General features: G+C 45.4%; 1 protein-coding gene across 2 annotated transcripts; it reads left to right on the forward strand.

Annotated features, from left to right (window-relative positions):
• Positions 1–70: 70 nt before the first annotated feature.
• Positions 71–3,650, forward strand: LOC112308743 (asialoglycoprotein receptor 1). Of its 2 annotated transcripts, none has more exons than XM_045199351.3 (9): positions 71–454; positions 698–798; positions 1,857–1,973; positions 2,063–2,158; positions 2,238–2,309; positions 2,597–2,683; positions 2,783–2,934; positions 3,008–3,114; positions 3,251–3,650. In XM_045199351.3, exons 1-9 carry the CDS (start codon positions 324–326, stop codon positions 3,423–3,425), a joined length of 1,038 nt encoding a protein of 345 aa, XP_045055286.1. In that variant the 5' UTR covers positions 71–323; the 3' UTR covers positions 3,426–3,650. The 2 variants fall into 2 exon arrangements, with proteins under 2 accessions (XP_045055286.1, XP_024420806.1); XM_024565038.3 differs by having other exon boundaries at positions 315–454; positions 709–798.
• Positions 3,651–19,353: the final 15,703 nt, after the last annotated feature.

Genomic DNA, 19,353 nt, shown 5'->3' on the forward strand with positions numbered 1-19,353 from the left:
AGTGACGGAGGGAGGGGCAGAAGTGACAGAGGGGAAACACTGAACTGCACCCCGGGCCTCTAGGCTCCCCTCCCAAACCATGCAATGAGGAGTGAGGTGACCAGTGTGTGGAGGTGAGGGGGACACACCCGGAGACTCCCCCTCCCCAGAGAGGAAAGCAGAGGCAAACCCCCCACCGGCTTCCACCCCCACACATCCGAGTTCCAAATCCATTCCCAACTCTGTTTAAGTCCAAAGTCTCTGGCATTGGAGATGCCAGGTTCGGCACACTAGGAACACACAGACAAGTGGACACGCGCTAGTACAGTGCTCAGGGCCTTTGTATGGACCCTGCCCCTGCCTCCTCCATTGTCCAGAGCTGTCCGCACACCCCACTTCTCCAGGCTTCAGCTTCCTTCTTAGCCTGGGATCTATACAGCATTGAGGGATCCAGGAGTCACCCTCTCGACCACCAGTAAGTAAAAGGGGAAGAAAAGCAGGGGGACTGACTGGGGGTGGATTGGGGGAGGGGTGGAGGGGACCAGCTGTCAGGAGGGGAGGGGATGGGTGGAAAAGCCTCAGAGGATGAATTTGGGTGACAGGTCTGGGAGGGAACTCAGGAAAGAAGAAAGGTCTTCATGTAGCCACCGATAACTTAGAAAAGGACAGGTCCCCGCACGCCAATTCTGTTCAGACCCAATCTCAACCCTAATGCTAGTCTTGACCTAGTCCCAGGTCCAGCCAGCTCTAACATGACAAAGGAGTATCAAGATTTTCAGCATCTGGACAACGAGGAGAATGACCGACAGTTCAGACAAGGTGAAGGGACGCCTCCTCCTGTTTCTGAAAGGCGAGCATTAGGTGGCTCCGGCTTCTTTCTGTGACCCCTGACCCTGTCTCTGGGTCTGCCCCTGTCACAAGAACATAGTTGCTCCTCTTAGGGGAGGTATAGGGTGTGAGGCCGGAGTCCCTTTCTTGGTGATGGGGACCCAAGGCTTCTGCATGCCACCCAGCCCCTGCCATGTCACCCATTTGTCAGGATCTTGGGGAGGGGGTGAGCGCACAGGCGTGGGGCTGTCCTCCTCTCGTTTTCCAACACCGGTGAGCCTTTGGTGTGTATGTGTGTGTGTTTGTGTGCCTGGCGTTTCTGGGATTGTTTTGGTCAAGGGGTGAGTAAGACTTCAGTGAAGGGGCTGCAGGATTTGTGATCAGAGGGCGAATGAGGCCCCCCTACACGAAAAACAAAGCCCTAGTTTTTCTCATGTGAGCAGGGATGTTGTTTGGGCTGAGTGAGGATCCAGTGCCTGGGGGTGGGAGTGCGCAGTGCTCTTTGATGGGGAAAGGCAGTGCAGGGGAGGAGAGGATGGAAAGGAGGCTCCCCACGTTCCAGATCACTGGGATAGGACTCCCTGGGGGGAAGCAACTTGAGGGGCCTGAGGTCTTCCTGTACCCATCCAAATGGCAGTGAGATTCATGGAGAGAGAGACACAGTGACTTCTCTTGCCCCACCTTCAGGCAGGAGCAGTGATTTCCCACCTAGGGTCCCACTCCACCCCACTCCCCTCTCGCAATCTCCATCTTAAGGCTCTGATGAGGTTCATCAGCTGCCCTGACACAGCGAGGCCACTAGGTGTCAGCAAAGTCCCAGGGCCTGGCTAGGGCTAAGGCCGGTCAAACTTTTGCTTCCCTCTGTAACCCTCTTCCTTTCCCCACTTCTAGTTTCTTCTGGCCCCTCAGAGTCACTTACTGCTCATATTTCTTAGCCAGTGTGATTTCTTCTAGTCTGCTGGAGAAGGCTTAGCCTGCTCTCCTCCTAGGACCCCAGAGCTGCTCAGACTGCTGTGTCCCTGAGACCCTGATACCTTCTCCTTTTGCAGGGCCGCCTCCTCCCCAGCCACTATTTCAACGGCTCTGCTCTGGACCCTGCCTCCTCCTGCTCTCCCTGGGCCTCAGTCTCCTGTTGCTGGTGGTTGTTTGTGTGATTGGATCCCAGAGTGGGTGCCCCAGGGGTGGGCAGGGAAGGGAGCAACATGGGGGGTTGCTGGTAGCTGTGATAGTGGACCCAGCACCCTCTCCTGCCCAGACTCCAAGCTGCAGGAAGAGCTGCGGGCCCTGAGAGAGACAGTCAGCAACCTCACAGTGAGCACAGAGGCTGAGTTCAAGGATCTGCGCACCCATGGTGAGGGGGGCCGGGGCTGAGGCTGGGGGCAGTTGTGGGATGCTAGGGATGTTGAGACACTGAGCAATTTCTCCCGCAGGAGGAGGGGTGGGCAGAAAGATGAAGGCCCTGGAGTCCCAAATGGAGAAACAGCAGCAGGACCTGAGTCAAGGTCAGAGGGGGAGCACGTGGGCCAGCGCCTGTGTGTGGAATACAGGGGTCTCCCAGGCCGAACCAAAAGGGGTCTGCACTGCATTTTTCCCCCTACAATTCTCAAATGTTTTACTGACAGCAATTTTTATTTCTTCCCCAAACCAAGGGGTCTTGTGGCAGGGGCATCTGTGATTGCTCTTCGGTCCCGCATACAGATGCAGACCCTTCCCAACCCCCAGTGTTCATATTGCCCGCCTCGCCCTCCTCACTCTCATCCTCCCCCTCCCCCGCCCTCTGTCTCCCCAGATCACTCCAGCTTGCTGCTCCATGTGAAGACGTTTGTGTCTGACTTGCGAAGCCTGAGCTGTCAGCTGGCCAAACTCCAGGGCAACGGTGAGGAGGCAGGGGTGCCCAGCCCCACTTTTCTGCCTATTTCTGCTCCTGGTGGAGCCTCAGCCCTCGACCCTCCCTATGCACCTCTCTCGCTCCCAGGCTCTGAAAATAACTGCTGCCCTGTTAACTGGGTGGAGCATGAAGGCAGATGCTACTGGTTCTCTCGTACTGGGAAGTCCTGGCCCGAGGCTGAGAAGTACTGCCAGCTGGAGAATGCGACCCTGGTGGTGATTGGTTCCCTGGAGGAGCAGGTGAGGGCTCTGGAGGGCTCATCTGGGAGTCTGGCCTTTCTACAGAGAGGTCACCACCCTCTTCTCTCCCCAGAAATTTGTCCAGCACCACATGGGCCCTGGGAACACCTGGATCGGCCTCACCGACCACACTGGGTCCTGGAAATGGGTGGATGGTTCAGACTATGAGAAGGGCTTCCAGTGAGTGTGTGCTCTGCATTCTGTCCCTTCTACCTGGGCCCTGCTGTCCCAGCTGGGCGGGTCTAAGGGCAAGAGGGGCTCCTCAGCTTGGCTGAGTGTTGGCCTTCCTGGGGCCCAATCTGTCTATTCTTCTTAGGAACTGGAGACCAGATCAGCCAGATGACTGGCACGGGCACGGGCTTGGGGGAGGCGAGGACTGTGCACACCTCACAGATGACGGCCGCTGGAACGATGATGTCTGCAGGAGGCCCTACCGCTGGGTTTGTGAGACAGAGCTGCACAGGGCCAGCAAGGAGCCTCCTCCCCCCTAATTTATTCCCTCAGTGCCTCCTCTTATTGAAGGGGATCCTCCTCTCTGGGGGTATCTTCATATTCTTGGGGGTTTTCATGTAGGATTTTAAGGAAAAGGGATGGTGTCTGAGGAAGGAAAATGATGTTCGGAGGGGTGGGGACATTGAAACCATGCCACTTTCTGCAATGTGCGGGTGTTACTGTCAACTTTTTTTTAGAGTAAAAAGAAGGCAAATATATGAAACAATCCGATGTGTCTGGTTTATTGGGGATTAGGAAGGGGAGGAGGCTTGTCAGCACTAGGAAGCCTCGGGCCGGTCGTGGGTTACTGGGAGAACTGTGTGGGCTCTGGCCAGACGGCAGATATTTATTTACAGGCGTGTGGTTTAGGGCAAGTTACTCTGCTCTCTGGGTCTCAGCCGGAAAATGGCATTGTTACGGGGACCATTCCCCTTCCGGCAATGCCCCAGAATTAGAATCACCCCTATGTGCCGAGTGTTACCAAAGCTTCGGATGAAACTCCTTGGTGTCTGTTGCATGCATTACAGTGAAGAGAAGCAGCATCCACAGGCAACAAATACAATGAATCAATGCTGAGCCCCAAGCAAGAGTCACCAAACACACGAGGAAAAGAAGTTCATGGAAGGGAAAACCCCAGGTAAATAGAATCTGCAACCCAGGATAGGAGTTAACAGGACAAATAGGTCAAGACTTTACAGACAATTTTTGTTCATCAATAAAAATTGACAAAATGTTAGCTACGAGTAAGTCCCCAACTAGTTCTAAAAAGGAGGAATGCTCTGACCGCAATGAAACACAGTTAGACATGAACACAGAAGTAAAGCCAAAAAGGATCTACGACACACATTTCTCCCCTTCTTTGTAGGTAACTTTAAGGGAAAAATCAAAGTAAACGCAAGTTAATTAGACTTGGACAAGGAGAGCACCACATACTGAGGTTGTGGGGAGGTCTAAAGCAGCTCCCAGGGGGAACTGTGGAAGCTGTTAGCACATTTATTAAAAACAAGAATGACAGAATTGAAATAAGCGAAGTTTTAACTCAAGGAACTTCAAAAACAATAACAAAATCAAACCCCCAAATAGAAGAAAGGGATTTATTTTTCAAAAGCAAATATTAATGAACTAAAATATTAAAATATAAGTATGACCCCTAAAAGAAAAATCCTATTCTTGGGAAAGGTGAACAACAAAAAAAATAATATGAAGGAGAGAAAAGGAAACATAGACACTGGACGTCAGAAAGGAGAAGGGCTAGAGAAGCGCAGAATAGAGGCTGCAATCATATAACACGTTCAGCTCTGCAACAGCAGAGTAAAGACAGTGTTTCCCACCATTGTTGTCATTTTTAGGCTAATCCCTTAGAAACAGAGCTGATAACTTCCCAAATTAGTAAGAAGAAGATGAAGAAAAAAATATTAATCTAAAAGAAGGCAGGAAAAAAGAGAAAAGGAAAAAATTGATAGATAAGAAAACACACAAAGTAAGAGGTTAGTGCTGAGTTCAGATATGTTGCTGATTATATTAAATGCAAAGGACTAAATTATCTTGTTAAAGGAAAAGAAGTTCCAGACAGAATAAAAAATAAGGTCCAACCATATGCCTGAGATGCATATCTAAAACAGAGAGGTTGAAAGCGAAAGCATGAAAAAGACATGGTAAGCAAATTCTAATTAAATCAATTATCATATAAAGTATAGTTTATAACAAAGGGTTATTAGAAATAAAGAGGGTCTCTTCCTAATGATAAAAGGTTTAATTCAACAGGAAAGTACATTGGTATTAAACGTATGTGCATGGCCCCAAAATATATAAGACTAAAATTTTGGAAATACAAGAACAAGTTGACAAATCTATATTCATAGAAGGAGATTATAATACATCTCTCTAGTAATTGATAGATCAAACAGACAAACCAATCACCAAGGAAACAGATGTTTTGAACCTCAGGGTGCACTTTATCATCCAATAGAGCTATTCAGTACACGGCACTCCTTACCCACAGAAGATTCATTCTTTTCAAGTACACTTTGAAAAAGGACATTTTAAAAAATTTGAGCAAATAGAGAAAATTCACTACAAGGATTAGAAATGTAAAATTCCTATATAAAACATTAGCTAACCCAGTCAAATAGTGTATTAAAAGAGATATGTTCAAGTAACATATATGCCAAGAATTCAAAGATGGTTTAACATCAGAAAACATTTATTAACAAAATAGACTTAGGGAGTGCGGAAGACTAGATTAATGGTGTACCAAAGAAAAATATCACACAATGCAGAAAAAGCACTTGGCAAAAGTTCAACACCTACTATAAAATCTTTTGGGATCTTGGCTGCTGCTATTTTGTTGCTCTATTTTTCTCAACTTGTGGGTTCTATCACATTTCAGGATGTCTGCCCCCCTCCAGCCACGACACCTTATGTTCCAAGCTTTGATTCTTGGCTTTATCCACTCTACTCTCGTTTACCTGTAAATTGTTCTCTATTTTAAGTGTATCCTTCGTTTCTGATTGGACTTTTTTTAGCCGTTGAGGTCCTCACTAAGTTCCTTGAGCATCCTTTTAACCAGTGTTTTTTTAAAGATTTTTTAAATAGACGGGAAGGGAGGGAAAAAGAGAGGGAGAGAAACATCAATGTGTTGTTGCCTCTCGCACACCCCCAACCAGGGACCTGTCCTGCAACCCAGGCATGTGCCCTGACTGGGAGTCAAACCAATGACCCTTTGGTCCGCAGGCCAGTGCTCAATCCACTGAGCCACACCAGCCAGGGCATAACCAGTGTTTTGAACTCTGCATCTCATAGATTGCTTATCTCCATTTTGTTTCATTCTTTTTGGGAGTTTTGATCTGTTCTTTCATTTGGGCCATGTTTCTTTGTCTGCTAATTTTGGCAGCTTCCCTGTGTTTTTGTCTATGTATTATGTAGAACACCTGTGTATTAGGTCTTGCCATGCTCATTTGTTTACATGTTGCTTACCACTGCTTTCAAGCTGTAAGCAGAGCTGAGTAGTTGTGACAAAGCTGGCAAGTATTTGCTGTGTGGCCCTTTACAGGAAATGTTTGTGACTCCCGGTGTAGAGAAGAGGGGAGAATGGATATTGGGGTCAATTAGAAGTCTCTGACACACTGCTATTACCACGGCTGTTTAACATCATCCTGGGCATCCTGGCGAAACTGCACAGACAGGAATAGGCATCAGAGTTGCAAGTTTTGGAAAGGAAGAGATAAAGTAATATGATATCTACACAGAAAATCAACACCATCAACAAACAACTAGACCTAATAAGAGGCTTCAGATGTATCAGACAGCTGTCAACACTTTAATGTATAAAGAATATGTAAGAAAAAACCCTGGCTAGGAAGAAAGAGAAGGAGAGAAACATCAATCTGTGGTTGCCTCTCATGCACCCCCAACTGGGGACCTGGCCTGCAACCTAGGCATGTGTCCTGGGCTGGGAATCGAACCTGCAACCTTTTGGTTCGCAGGCCAGCACTCAATCCACTGAGCCACCCTGGCCAGGGCACAACTTAATCTATTTTTAAAATATAGATAAAAAAATAAAAATTAACTTGCGGGGAAAAACAAGAACCGGAGAAAGGAAAAAAAGACATTAGAATGTAATACAAAGCCATATTTATAACAACAGGCCAGTGACTATAAAATAACAGACACGTAGACCAATGGTATGGAGGAGGGAGCTCAAAGACAGACCCACGCGTACATGGGAACTGAATGTACAGTTACAGGGCACCTCAAACGGATGGAGGAGGGACAATACTGGGAAAACTGGTTCTCTGTACGCAAAAATAACTCCATACAAAAATTCCGTCAGATGCAAAGGTGTGCTGGATAGATTCAAGACCTACACATAAAAGTAAAATTATAAAAGTATTAAGAAAAAAAGGAAGAAAGAGTATTTTCACATAGAGGTACAGAAACACTTTATAAATAATGTCTCTAAAGCACATACCAAAAAACAAAAAAAAACAAAAGTAAAATTGGCTGCATGAAAATGAAAAAATTTAGCTCAATGACAATGCATCGGTTAGGGTCCCCGCAAGAAACAGAGGGCATACTTGAAACGGGTAATTGGAGGATATTTTAATAAAGAGACGATTTATGAAAGTGTGAGCAGGATTAGGGAAGCCACAAGAAATAGGACGGGAACCCAGGTATCCTTGTGGCGGGGGCTGTTGGCACCTCTGGGAATCCAGGGAGAGAGAAAGCTTCGTGGACAGGGTCTCCTGACAGGAGCTGTGAATCCGTCAGTCTGTTGTGACTTGTGGTTACAGGAAGCAGCAAGTCCACAACTGAGGGCTGGGGGAGTCATTGTCCTAGCTTCACTCTTCTTTCTCCCTCTGATTTCCTGCTAGTGCTGGAAACCAGATGGCAAGGGCCATTTGATGCAGCCATACATCTAGCTCTGTCTTCAAGGCCACTGGATGTGGAGGGATGAGTGGAAGACACCCAGTACAGAAGGAGCCTAGGGACAAAGAAACACATCGGAAACCCATTAGAGAAGTAGCAAAGGGTATAACCAGGCAGTTCACAGGCAAGGAACCCCTGGGGTCCATGCACATATGAAGACATGCTTATAATCACTAGTAGTGAGAGAAAGCTAATGTAAAGCATCAGTGAGCCATTGCCTTACACCATCTGACTGTCAAAACTTAGAGAAGAAGTCAAGTTTGGCAAGGATGGGGGGAAATGCGAACCTTATGCACTGCTCACGGGAGTATGGTGTGGAATAGCCGTTGTGCAAGGTATTTGGCGGACTTAGAATGCATATATGCCAGACTCCTTGCCATCCTACTCCTGCTGCACATACCAGAGACTTCTCTCTCTGGTCCGTTATGGGACACTGTGAGGACGTGTACCGCAGTGCTGTTTGGGAAGCAGGAACTGGAGGTGACTTAAGAGCCTGCTGACACCAGAAGGTGGGGAGTGTGCCTGAGGGACTACAGCCCAACATTTAGAAACAGTAACTACGGCATAGCCACTGCGGAAAACAGCACGGAGGGTCCTCAAAAATTAAAACTAGAACTACCCCATGACCCAGCGGCTTCTGGGTATATATCCAAAGGAAATGAAATCAGTGCGTCAAAGAGATATCTGCACCTCCACGTTGATGGCAGCGTTATTCACAGTAGCCTAGATATGGAAACAGCCTAGCTGTCTGGTGATGAATGAATGAATAAATAAAAGGTGGTGTATACAGTGGTACCTCAGTACTCGTCATTAATTTTTCCAACAAGAGGCGAGCAAGCGATGATTGATGAGGCATTTTCTCTTGTGGGGTGGTGTCGTGACTCATACAAGTTCTAGAGTGGTAAGTAAGCACCGAGGGCTGAAACATTTTTTCTCGTCAAAATGTGACGAGTATCAGGTTTGATGAGTTCTGAAGCCGACGAGGACCAAGGTACCACTGTATGCATACGAATATTATTCAATCTCAGAAGAAGAAAATGCTGCCATTTGCAACAGCATGGATGAAGCTGGAGGGCATTACACTCAGTGAAATAAGCCAGACAGAGGAAGACAAATACTGTATGATCTCAGCTATATGCGGAACCTAAAAAAGTCAAACTCTTAGAACCAGAGGGTAGAGTGGTGGGTGCCAGGGGCTGGGGGTGAGAGAAAGGGAGAGAGGTCAGTCAGAGTGCAGGAAGTTTTGGTTATGCGGGTCGGAGTTCTGGGCATCCGTCTAACGCACCGCGTGATGACTGCAGTTAATAATACCGCGCTGCATAATGGAAATTTGCTGAGAGCAGGTCTTAAGTGTTCTCACCACACACCAAAAGATAGTAAGTATGTGAGGAATGAACTTGATTGTGCTGATCAGTTTGCATATACATGCGTATTAAATCATGCTGTACACCTCGAAAATCACATCGTACAACCTAAATACATATAATTTTTATTTGTACATCATACCTCAGTAAAACTAGGAAGAACCCTAAGTGTATCAAACAGAAAAGAAAAAGAAACAGAGACTATGTGTACACACAACATTATGGAAAGACTTAAAACCCGTGTTGAATGAAAATAGTGAAAAATGGGGTGCAGTCTGGAACACAATAACGTCGATAACAATCAGTAGCCCACACACAACGGCGCGACACAGTTTTCAAGGATCCATTCAAGTGGTTGCCTAAGGAAGGGAGGAGAGTGTGATGTGCAACCAGCGTGAAGCGGAGACGTCAACACGAGAGAAGCGCCTTGAACAGACGGAGGCTGAGAGCGCGCCTGGCCCTGAGGAGCGGGAAGAAGGAAGGATGTCTATGTGCGTGTCAGCCTGCATCCCCGGGGCCTTAAAGGGGATCATTGAGAAACAGTCCCCGGTGGACTGGCCAGAGGAGGAGGGGAATCACCACCTGCACTACTTCTGGAGGTCGATCCGGAGTGAAACATGAGAATACAAATATGAGAAAGGAGAGGTCAATTTTAAACATTGCAGACGTTCGCTGTCTCCACTGTGATGCTGTGGGGGCGATACAGCACCGCCCGTGAAAGGTTTGTGTCAGAGAGCCTTGGCCCTGCAGACACTTCTGGCACAAACTATCAGTCTAGGGAATTCAGCAGGAGGGGAACACGCCCGCTGGTGCGCACCCCTTCGACCCCAGTGGGAGAGGATGTCGCAGAGTCAATATCCGGAGTATTCAACAATGACAAGGAACAAGGGGGAGCAAGCTTTCTAGATTAAAAGAGCTTCACGAGACCTAGTACAGACAATGTGGGGACTTAGGATCCTGATTTGATCAGTTGTAAAAAGACATTATGGGAAAATCAGGTAAATTTGAATACTTACTGCATAAGGCATTGTCAATTGTTTTTGGTATGTTAACAGCATTGTAGTTAAGCTAAAAACAAATGATTCTCTATTTTAGAGATATGTGCTGATATGATGTGTCTGGCATTAGCTCTGGAATAATTCAGCAGGGAGGGCTGGGGGAGGTGGGACGGGTGTAGAGGAAACAGAATGTGGTCTGCTGGTACCTGCTGAAGCAAGCGATGAATATGTGGGTGTTCAACACACTATTTTTTCACGGTTTGTTCATGTTTTGTTCACTGGTGCTGAATCAGAAACTGCAGGGCTTGAAGAGAGGACTTGAGTGGAACGTTGGACGTGTGTGGCTCCTGCTTGGGGTGGGTGTGCTGCTGTCAGCAGGAAGATCCCACTGAGTTCTCATGGATCTGTCCACTTCCGTCGTGGCTGCGATCAGGTGGGTCAAGGGGACGTGATACGGGCACCAGAGGTTTGCACTCTGAGCCCCTCACCCAAAGTCCAGAAAGGAGCGTGAGGGTGCCCAGTAGCAAGCAATACATAAAACACCTAGGACTGAACTGAAGAGATGTGCGAGACGTGCCTGGAGACAGCTGTGAAACCCTAACGAAGGTCCTGAAAAGAACTGAATACAGCTGCCTCATTCTTGGCTAGGGGGTCCTGATAGTGCGGTGATGTGAGCTTTCCCTGGGGTAATATACAAATTCAAGGTTATCCAGTCAAAATTCCTAGGTGATGTTTCTTTGGAATTTGACAATGTGATTCTGAATTTACCTGGAAGAACAAACATGAGAATAGCCAGCAGAAAGATTTAAAAAGAACAACGATCAGCCCTGACCAGTGTCGCCCAGCTGGTTGGGCGTTGTCCCGCAAAGCGAAGGTCACCAGTTTGATTCCTGTTTGGGTCACATACCTGGATTGCGGGTTCGTCCCTGGTCGGGGCACATGTGGGAGGCAACAGATCAATGTTTCTCTCCCTCTCTTTCTCCTTCCCTTCCCCTTTCTGTAAAATAAATAAATAAATAAATAAATAAAACAAAAAGAACAATAATCAGGGGACTTATCCTATTGGATATTAAAATATATTATAAAGTAAGTAATTAAAACATACTTGGCACTGGCCCAGGAATGGGCAGATGAGCCAATGACACGGAACAGACTCCAAAAATGGATCCCGGGAATTAATTTGGGCTGTTTTGTTTGAAAGTGATGGAAATACAATGAGAAACAACTTAAACAAAGAGGGAAGTTTATCAGGATTGTGGAGTACCTCTTGGGATCTCTGGGCAGGGGTACAGTTGGACCTCATGAATGACAATGGGGACTGTGCTGGACGAGGGAAATTCTCTCTGTGTATCAGCTCTCCTCCTTTAGAGAATCTACCTCATTGATCTCTCGTATTGCAGGCTGGCTTCTCTGCTCTTCGATTCATCCTTACAAGACTCCTGAGTTTTATAGCTGACATTCTCTCCCTCTCTCCCCCTCTCCAGACTCACACGGGAGACACTGATGGTTTTATCCTTTAACTTTGATTGGCTCTCTCTGGATCAACTGACTAACATTGTGTCAATAAACTGAAGCCAAGGTCAGGGTTGTGTCAGGGCAGATGCTGAAGTGACCATATGGAAAGAAGGGGGAGGTTCACAGAAATAGGATAATTTGGGGGTTGGAGGTGGGGGTGGGCAAACCAAAAGGGGATCTATTACATCCAAGTACATAGGAGAATCTAGTAGATAGTTGTGACATAATAACAAATATATAGTTAGTCTCTGTCCCCAGTTCCTGACACTGAGCTCCTAAATTCCTTGAAATCTTTGGGTGATAGGAGCATCTTTCGTTTCAATGAGGCAGCTGTTGGTGGGCTCTAAGTGGAGGCTGGTCACTAGAAAGACCATGATTAGAAGCTTCGGGCTTTCAGCCCACCCTCCATTCTGCATAGAAGACCTGGAGATTGAGTAAATGATTGATCACGTCTACATGGTGAGGCCTCCATAAAAATCCCTACACTATAGGTTTTGGAGGGCTTCCAGGTTGGTAAACACACTTATGTGCCAGAAGAGCAGAGCCCTCTAAACTCCACGGGGACAGACACTCCTGTGCTCGGACTCTTCTAGACTCACCCTCTGTATCTCTTCATCTGGCTGTTCATCTGTACTCTCTACTACATGCTGTATAATAAACCAGTAAATGTAAGTAAGTGTTGCCGAGTTCTGTGAGCCATTATAGCCAATTATTGAATCATGGGAGGGGATTGTGGGAACACTGATTAATACCTGGTTGGCTAGAAGTCCAGGTGACCACCTGAGACCATGAATGGCATCCGAAGTGAGGGCAGTCTTGTGGGACTGAGCTCTTAGCCTGTGGGGTCTTGCACTAACTTTAGGTAGTAGTGTCAGAATTGAATTGTAGGACATCTAGTTGGTGTCTGCAGAGTCAGAAAATTGGTTGGTGTGGACAAACCCCACACACATTTAGTGTCAGACATGCTGTGAATGGAGAAAACAAGAGTCTTCCTTGAATAATTGAGGACGAGCCCTGACCAGTGTGGCTCAGTGGGTTGGGTGTCATCCTGCAAAGCAAAAGCTTTCCAGCTTGATTCCTGGTCACAGCATATGCCTGGGTTGAGGGTTCAGTCCCAGGTCAGGGCACATGCGAGAGGCAGCCAATCAATGCGTTTCTCTCACACGGATGCTTCTCTCCCACAGGAATATAACTTCCTTAGTGAAAGGCTTATCTTTGCCCTACGCAAACCCTCCCCTTGTTTCTGTGCATCTAGGTTAACGCCTCTTTTCAGACTCCTCTTTCTAAAGGGTGAGGGCCCTGAAGAAAGGGTATGTAGTCTCACCAATGATCCTGTAATATGATCCCCACCTGGCTTTCTCCCACGTTCTTGTAATCTTCCTTAGTTCCCTCCTTAATTCTCCCTAATTCCAAATGCATAAAAGAAGCTGCAAACTTATTCTGGAAAGCATTTTTCTCAGTCTGTTGATGTTGCTTATAAGTATAAGCTCTGATAAAAATTTTCTTATAAAAATTCTCTATGGGTTTGGACATTTCTTAAGTCAACAGGAGCAAAAGTTCAACAGTCAATTTTTAACTTTGATTTGGATTTTGTAGTCCCCCTTTTCCAGCTCCTTCTCCCCGTTGCGGTTGAAGGCTTTATTGCTGTGAGTGACCATTCTGTCTCCCCACCACTTCACAGCAGGGCTGTACTTTCTGCTTTTCAGGAGCAAAAAGAGAACATCTCACAGGTCTAAAATACAAAAGTAGGTCTTTAAAATTCAATCCAATTTACAATAACATTTGTTTGATCTAACAACTGGAGTTCTTTTCTTTGGAAAATGTTTAGAAACATAATAAAAAGATAATCCAATGTCCCCTAACAGCGGGACGTTTCTCAGTTGAACAATATGGTGCATTGTCCAAGGGAGGCACTGAACCCTTAAACAGGTCATTTAGGAACACTGATTAATTGTATTTTTATTGCAAACATTTAAGGACCTCAAAATACTGGGTTATGTTCCCAATGATGGAATAAAAACTAGGTTTGTTTTAGGAACAAATGAACTCTTTATTATTGGCACATTCTGGGTTTAGGGATACAGAGAGTGAAGTTAAAAACAAATCCACCTGTTATAAACACTTAAAACATAAATTCTACACCAGAGGTGCAACCTACACAGACATTAAAAACAAATCTATCATGTTTCTAATGTGGAAATTTGTAATTTTTGTTAAGTAATTAGATGCGTGTAAGAAAAAGGTTATGGCCTTGACTGGTGTGGCTCAGTGGATTGAGCACTGGCCTGTGAACCAGAGGGTCACTGGTTCGGTTCCCAGTTGGGTCACATTCCTGGGTTGCAGGTCAGATCTCTGTTGGCGAGAGGCAACTACACATTGATGTTTCTCTCCCTCTCTTTCTCCCTCCCTTCCCCTCTCTCTAAAAAATAAACAGATAAAAATCTTAAAAAAAAACCACCCAGATGACAGATGCTGCACCTTTTTATCTGATTAAACTTTTCCCTGAATTCCAAACCCCTTACCTACACTTTTCTTCTCCTTATAGAAAGAATCCGTTTGAAATGGAATATAAGATGGTCTGTTAGACCATCTTTTCAAATCGCCAGCCATCTGAATAAAGCGCCCATAAAGACATGAAGGCCGGCTTTCCGATATCACTACCACTCCTTCACTCCACACTTGGAGCGCTATCTATGCGCCTTTCTGCATATCAGATATAAGATACAATGCAAACTACTCCTATGCCCCACCCCTACCCCCGAGCTTGTCCCTAGTCTTCACTGCGAGACTAGGTAAAGCAAAGGCCTTAGCATTTCTTGGCAGACCCAGTGTCAGGCTTGTCTGTGGCTCATTCTGTTGCCTTCCTTTTTCTTTTTTTTTCAAAAGATTTTATTTTTAGAGAGGGAAAGGGAGGGAGAAAGGGGAGAAAAACATCAGTGTGTGGTTGCCTCTTATGCTCCCCTTACTGGGGACCTAGTCTACAACCCAGGCATGCGCCCTAGACTGGGAATCCAACCCATGACCCTTTGGTTCTCAGGACAACACTCAAACCACTGAGCCACACCAGTCAGGGCATGTTGCCTTCCTTTTACCAGACATTATGGCAAAATCATTGGCTGGATCTCTGTTTTCTAATTTAATCAACTGTCATTTCTACTGCTCATATACTGAGGTTTTTTCTTTTATGAATGATGACACTTCATTTGTATAATCTTGAGTTGATTCTTTTCAATGGTTGTACTATCTGCTTACATCTGTCTGAGGATATTAACTATGCTACTCTGAAGTCCTCTTGTGCTTTCTTTGTTAACTCTGATTCATTGGCTCTAAGCTCTTTGTATTTGTTTTCTGTCCTTAATGCAACTGGCTTTCACAAGTTGTTTGGTCACTCCTGAGTTCAGTTTACCTTTGTAATTGAGATCCTACCACTTCTGTCCTCGGGCTCCAGGGTAGAGGTGAAAGTTACTGCTAGGGCTTGTCATTCCCATAAAGTCCCCAAGAATAAGGAAGTGGAGATAAGGCAGGAGATAGTCAGGATGAGGAAACTCCAGAGGTGCCCTAGGGCGAAGACGAAGGACGCCATAAAGGACAGAGACCCTGTTCTAAGACCGGTTGTTCCTGCTTTCTGAAAAGGTGCTGAATCATGGTGACTCATGAATGCACCTGCGCAGAAGATGCTACATGACCCCTGCTTCATTATAATAGCATTACAATAAACCAACATTGTGGGACCCTGTCCTGCTGTGGGCAAAATCATGGGAGACTGCATGTGCAGTAGCTTAAAAGTAATATAACTACTTGTACACGTGCAATAAAAGCCCTCCAAAACTAGACAGGAAATATCTGCTCTGTAAGAATAGAATCCCTCTAGCACTGAGGGTCAATCTCTGCTCGGAGTTGGCCCGCTCCCACGTTCTGTGGAGTGTATTATTGCTTCATAAATCTGCGCTCTCTCTCTCTCTCTTATGAACTCTGTGTGTTCGTTTCAATTCATTATTCACCATCACCAAGAACATGGTTACCTGTGCCCACCTGCAGCAGAGATGCCTTCTGGTGGCCAGTCAGGGCACTGGAGCACCCTTTCTCCAGTGGTCTGGGACCCTGCCCCCCTTCTAATGCCAGTTGCTCGCACCTGGAGAAGATGTGGGGTTGAGGAGCTACCAGTGGTTCCCACTGCAGTATCCCAAGGGCCCACCTGCAGGGTGCTCCAGGGCGTTTCTGGAACGGGAGCATTTGTGGAGCTGCTCCCATGTTTTGAGCTAAGGTTGTGATTTTAAAATTATATCTTTTCCATTATTCTTAGTAATTTTGGTGAATGTTGGAGGGCTAGAGACTTGGCATGTTTCAATCTGCCAACTTGAAATAACATTAACTTCTTAGGAAAACAATTTTGTACCCAAACTGTCACAGGTGGGCACAGGTAACCAGGTTCTTGGTGATCGGGACAAAGAATTGAACTGAACATCCAGAGTTTATAGCAGAGAATGTGGGATCAGGCCAACTCCAAGCAGAGACTGACCTCATGGGCTGGAGGGATTATATTCTTATAGGGTGTATCCTTCCTGGCTAGCTTTGGTGGGTTTTTACTGCTCATGTTCAAGTAGTTGTATTACTTTAAAGCTACTGCACATGTGGTCTCCCTGATTGGCCACCAGAGAAGGGGTCGTACAATGTACCGAATGGACTCCCCCTTCTCCTGGGGTTCCCCTGTACTAGGTTTGCCTTGTCCATTGCCAGGGAATTATAGCTCTCAATGTCAGAGATTGGTGTAAAGGAAAGGAGTTATTTGTTCAAAAGTTACACAGACTTAAGACTAATGACTTAATGTCTTCATTAAAATCCCAAAGCCCCTTAAAACACCCACAAACACACACAGTCCTTCCTTTTCCCCTTTGCCCGGTATGGGGTACCATATCTCAGGAAAAGAAATCAGAGTCTATGGCTCAGGTAGCCCCCCGTTCTTCCCAGTAATCTGCACTGGGCTGGAAGGCCTCCCTCGGTTCCCAGAACGATCAGCTGTGTTCCTGGGATCTCCAGTTCTTTTTTTTTTTTTTTTTTTTTTTATTGTTATGCAATTACAGTTGTATGCCTTTTCTCCCCATCCCTCTACCCCACCCCAGGTGAACCCACCTCCCTCCCCCCTCTCCACCCTCCCCCTTGGTTTTGTCCATGTGTCCTTTATAGTAGTTCCTGTAATACCCTCTTCCCACTATCCCCGCCCCCACCACCCACCCCCGCCCTGGCTATTGTTAGATTGTTCTTAACTTCAATGTCTCTGGTTATATTTTGTTTGCTTTTTTCTTCTATTGCTTATGTTCCAGTTAAAGGTGAGATCATATGGTACTTGTCCCTCACTTCCTGGCTTATTTCACTTAGCATAATGCTCTCCAGTTTCATCCATGCTGTTGCAAAGGGTATAAGCTCCTTCTTTCTCTCTGCTGCGTAGAATTCCATTGTGTAAATATACCATAGTTTTTGGATCCACTCGTTTGCCGATGGGCACTTCGGTTGCTTCCAGTACTTGGCTATTGTAAATTGTGCTGCTATGAACATTGGGGTGCACAGATTCTTTTGGATTGGTGTTTCAGTGTTCTTAGGGTATAATCCCAGCAGCGGAATTACTGGGTCAAAGGGCAGTTCCATTTTTAGTTTTCTGAGGAAATTCCATATTGTTTTCCACAGTGGCCTCACCAGTCTGCATTCCCACCAACAGTGCACAAGGGTTCCCTTTTCTCCACATCCTCTCCAACATTTGTTTGTGGATTTGTTTATGTTGGCCATTCTGACTGGTGTGAGATGATACCTCATTGTGGTTTTAATTTGCATCTCTCTGATGGCTAGTGATGCTGAGCATCTTTTCATATGTCTCTGGGCCCTCTGTATGTCTTCCTTGGAGAAGTGTCTGTTCAAGTCCTTTGCCCATTTTTTAATTGGGTTGTTTGTCTTCCTGGAGTGGAGTCGAGTGAGTTCTTTATATATTTTGGAGATCAGGCCCTTGTCTGAGGTATCGTTGGCAAATATGTTTTCCCATACTGTTGGTACTCTTTGTAATTTGGTGCTGTTTTCTTTAGCCATGCAGAAGCTTTTTATTCTGATGAGGTCCCATTTGTTTATTCTTTCCTTTATGTCCCTTGCTTTAGGGGATGTGTCTGTGAGGATGTTGCTGCGTGGAATGTCTGAGATTTTCCTGCCAATGTTTTCCTCAAGGACTTTTATGGTGTTACGGCTTATATTTAAGTCTTTTATCCATCTTGAGTTTATTTTCGTGTATGGCGTAAGTTGGTGATCGAGTTTCATTTTTTTGCACGTAGCTGTCCAGATCTCCCAACACCATCTGTTGAAGAGGCTGTTTTTGCTCCATTTTATGCTCCTGCCTCCTTTGTCAAATATTAATTGATCGTATAGACTTGAGTTTATTTCTGGGCTCTCTATTCTGTTCCATTGGTCTATGTGCCTGTTTTTATGCCAGTACCAGGCTGTTTTGATTACAGTGGCCTTGTAATACAGTTTGATATCAGGTATTGTGATCCCTCCTGCTTTGTTTTTCTTTCTCAAAATTGCTGCAGCTATTCGAGGTCGTTTATGGTTCCATATGAATTTCTGCAATGTTTGTTCTATATCTGTGAAATATGTCATGGGTACTCTAATAGGGATTGCATTGAATCTATAAATTGCTTTGGGTAGTATGGCCATTTTGATAATGTTGATTCTTCCAATCCATGAACATGGTACATGCTTCCATTTGTTTGTATCTTCCTTAATTTCTTTCTTCAGTGTTGTGTAGTTTTCTGAGTACAGGTCTTTTACCTCCTTGGTTAGGTTTATTCCTAGGTACTTTATTTTTCTTGTTGCTATATCGAATGGGATTTTTTTCCTGATTTCTGTTTCTGCAGTTTCGTTGCTGGTGTACAGGAATGCCTTTGATTTCTGGGTATTGACTCTGTATCCAGCTGTTTTGCCAAATTCATTTATTAGGTCGAGTAGTTTTTGAGTGGAGTCTATAGGGTTTTCCATGTACACTATCATGTCGTCTGCAAACAGTGACAGTTTCATTTCCTCCTTTCCAATTTGGATGCCTTTTATTGCTTTTTCTTGTCTGATTGCTGTGGCTAGGACTTCCAATACTATGTTGAATAGGAGTGGTGAGAGAGGGCATCCTTGTCTAGTTCCTGATCTTAGTGGGAAAGCTCTAAGTTTTTGTCCATTGAGTGTGATGTTGGCTGTAGGTCTCTCATATATGGCCTTAATTATGTTGAGGACTGCTCCCTTTATTCCCACTTTGCTGAGTGTTTTTATCAGAAATGGGTGCTGTATCTTATCAAATGCTTTTTCCGCATCTATTGATATGATCATGTGATTTTTGTCTTTGCTGTTGTTGATGTGATGTATTATGTTTATTGATTTGCGAATATTGTACCATCCTTGCATCCCTGGGATGAATCCCACTTGGTCATGGTGGATGATCTTTTTAATATATTGCTGGATGCGGTTTGCTAATATTTTGTTGAGAATTTTAGCGTCTATGTTCATCAGCGATATTGGCCTGAAGTTTTCTTTCTTCGTTGTGTCTTTATCTGGTTTTGGGATTAGGATGATGTTGGCTTCATAAAAAGAGTTTGGGA

The sequence above is a fragment of the Desmodus rotundus genome, chromosome 9 (assembly GCF_022682495.2).
Source record: "Desmodus rotundus isolate HL8 chromosome 9, HLdesRot8A.1, whole genome shotgun sequence".
Classification (NCBI taxonomy): domain Eukaryota; kingdom Metazoa; phylum Chordata; class Mammalia; order Chiroptera; family Phyllostomidae; genus Desmodus; species Desmodus rotundus.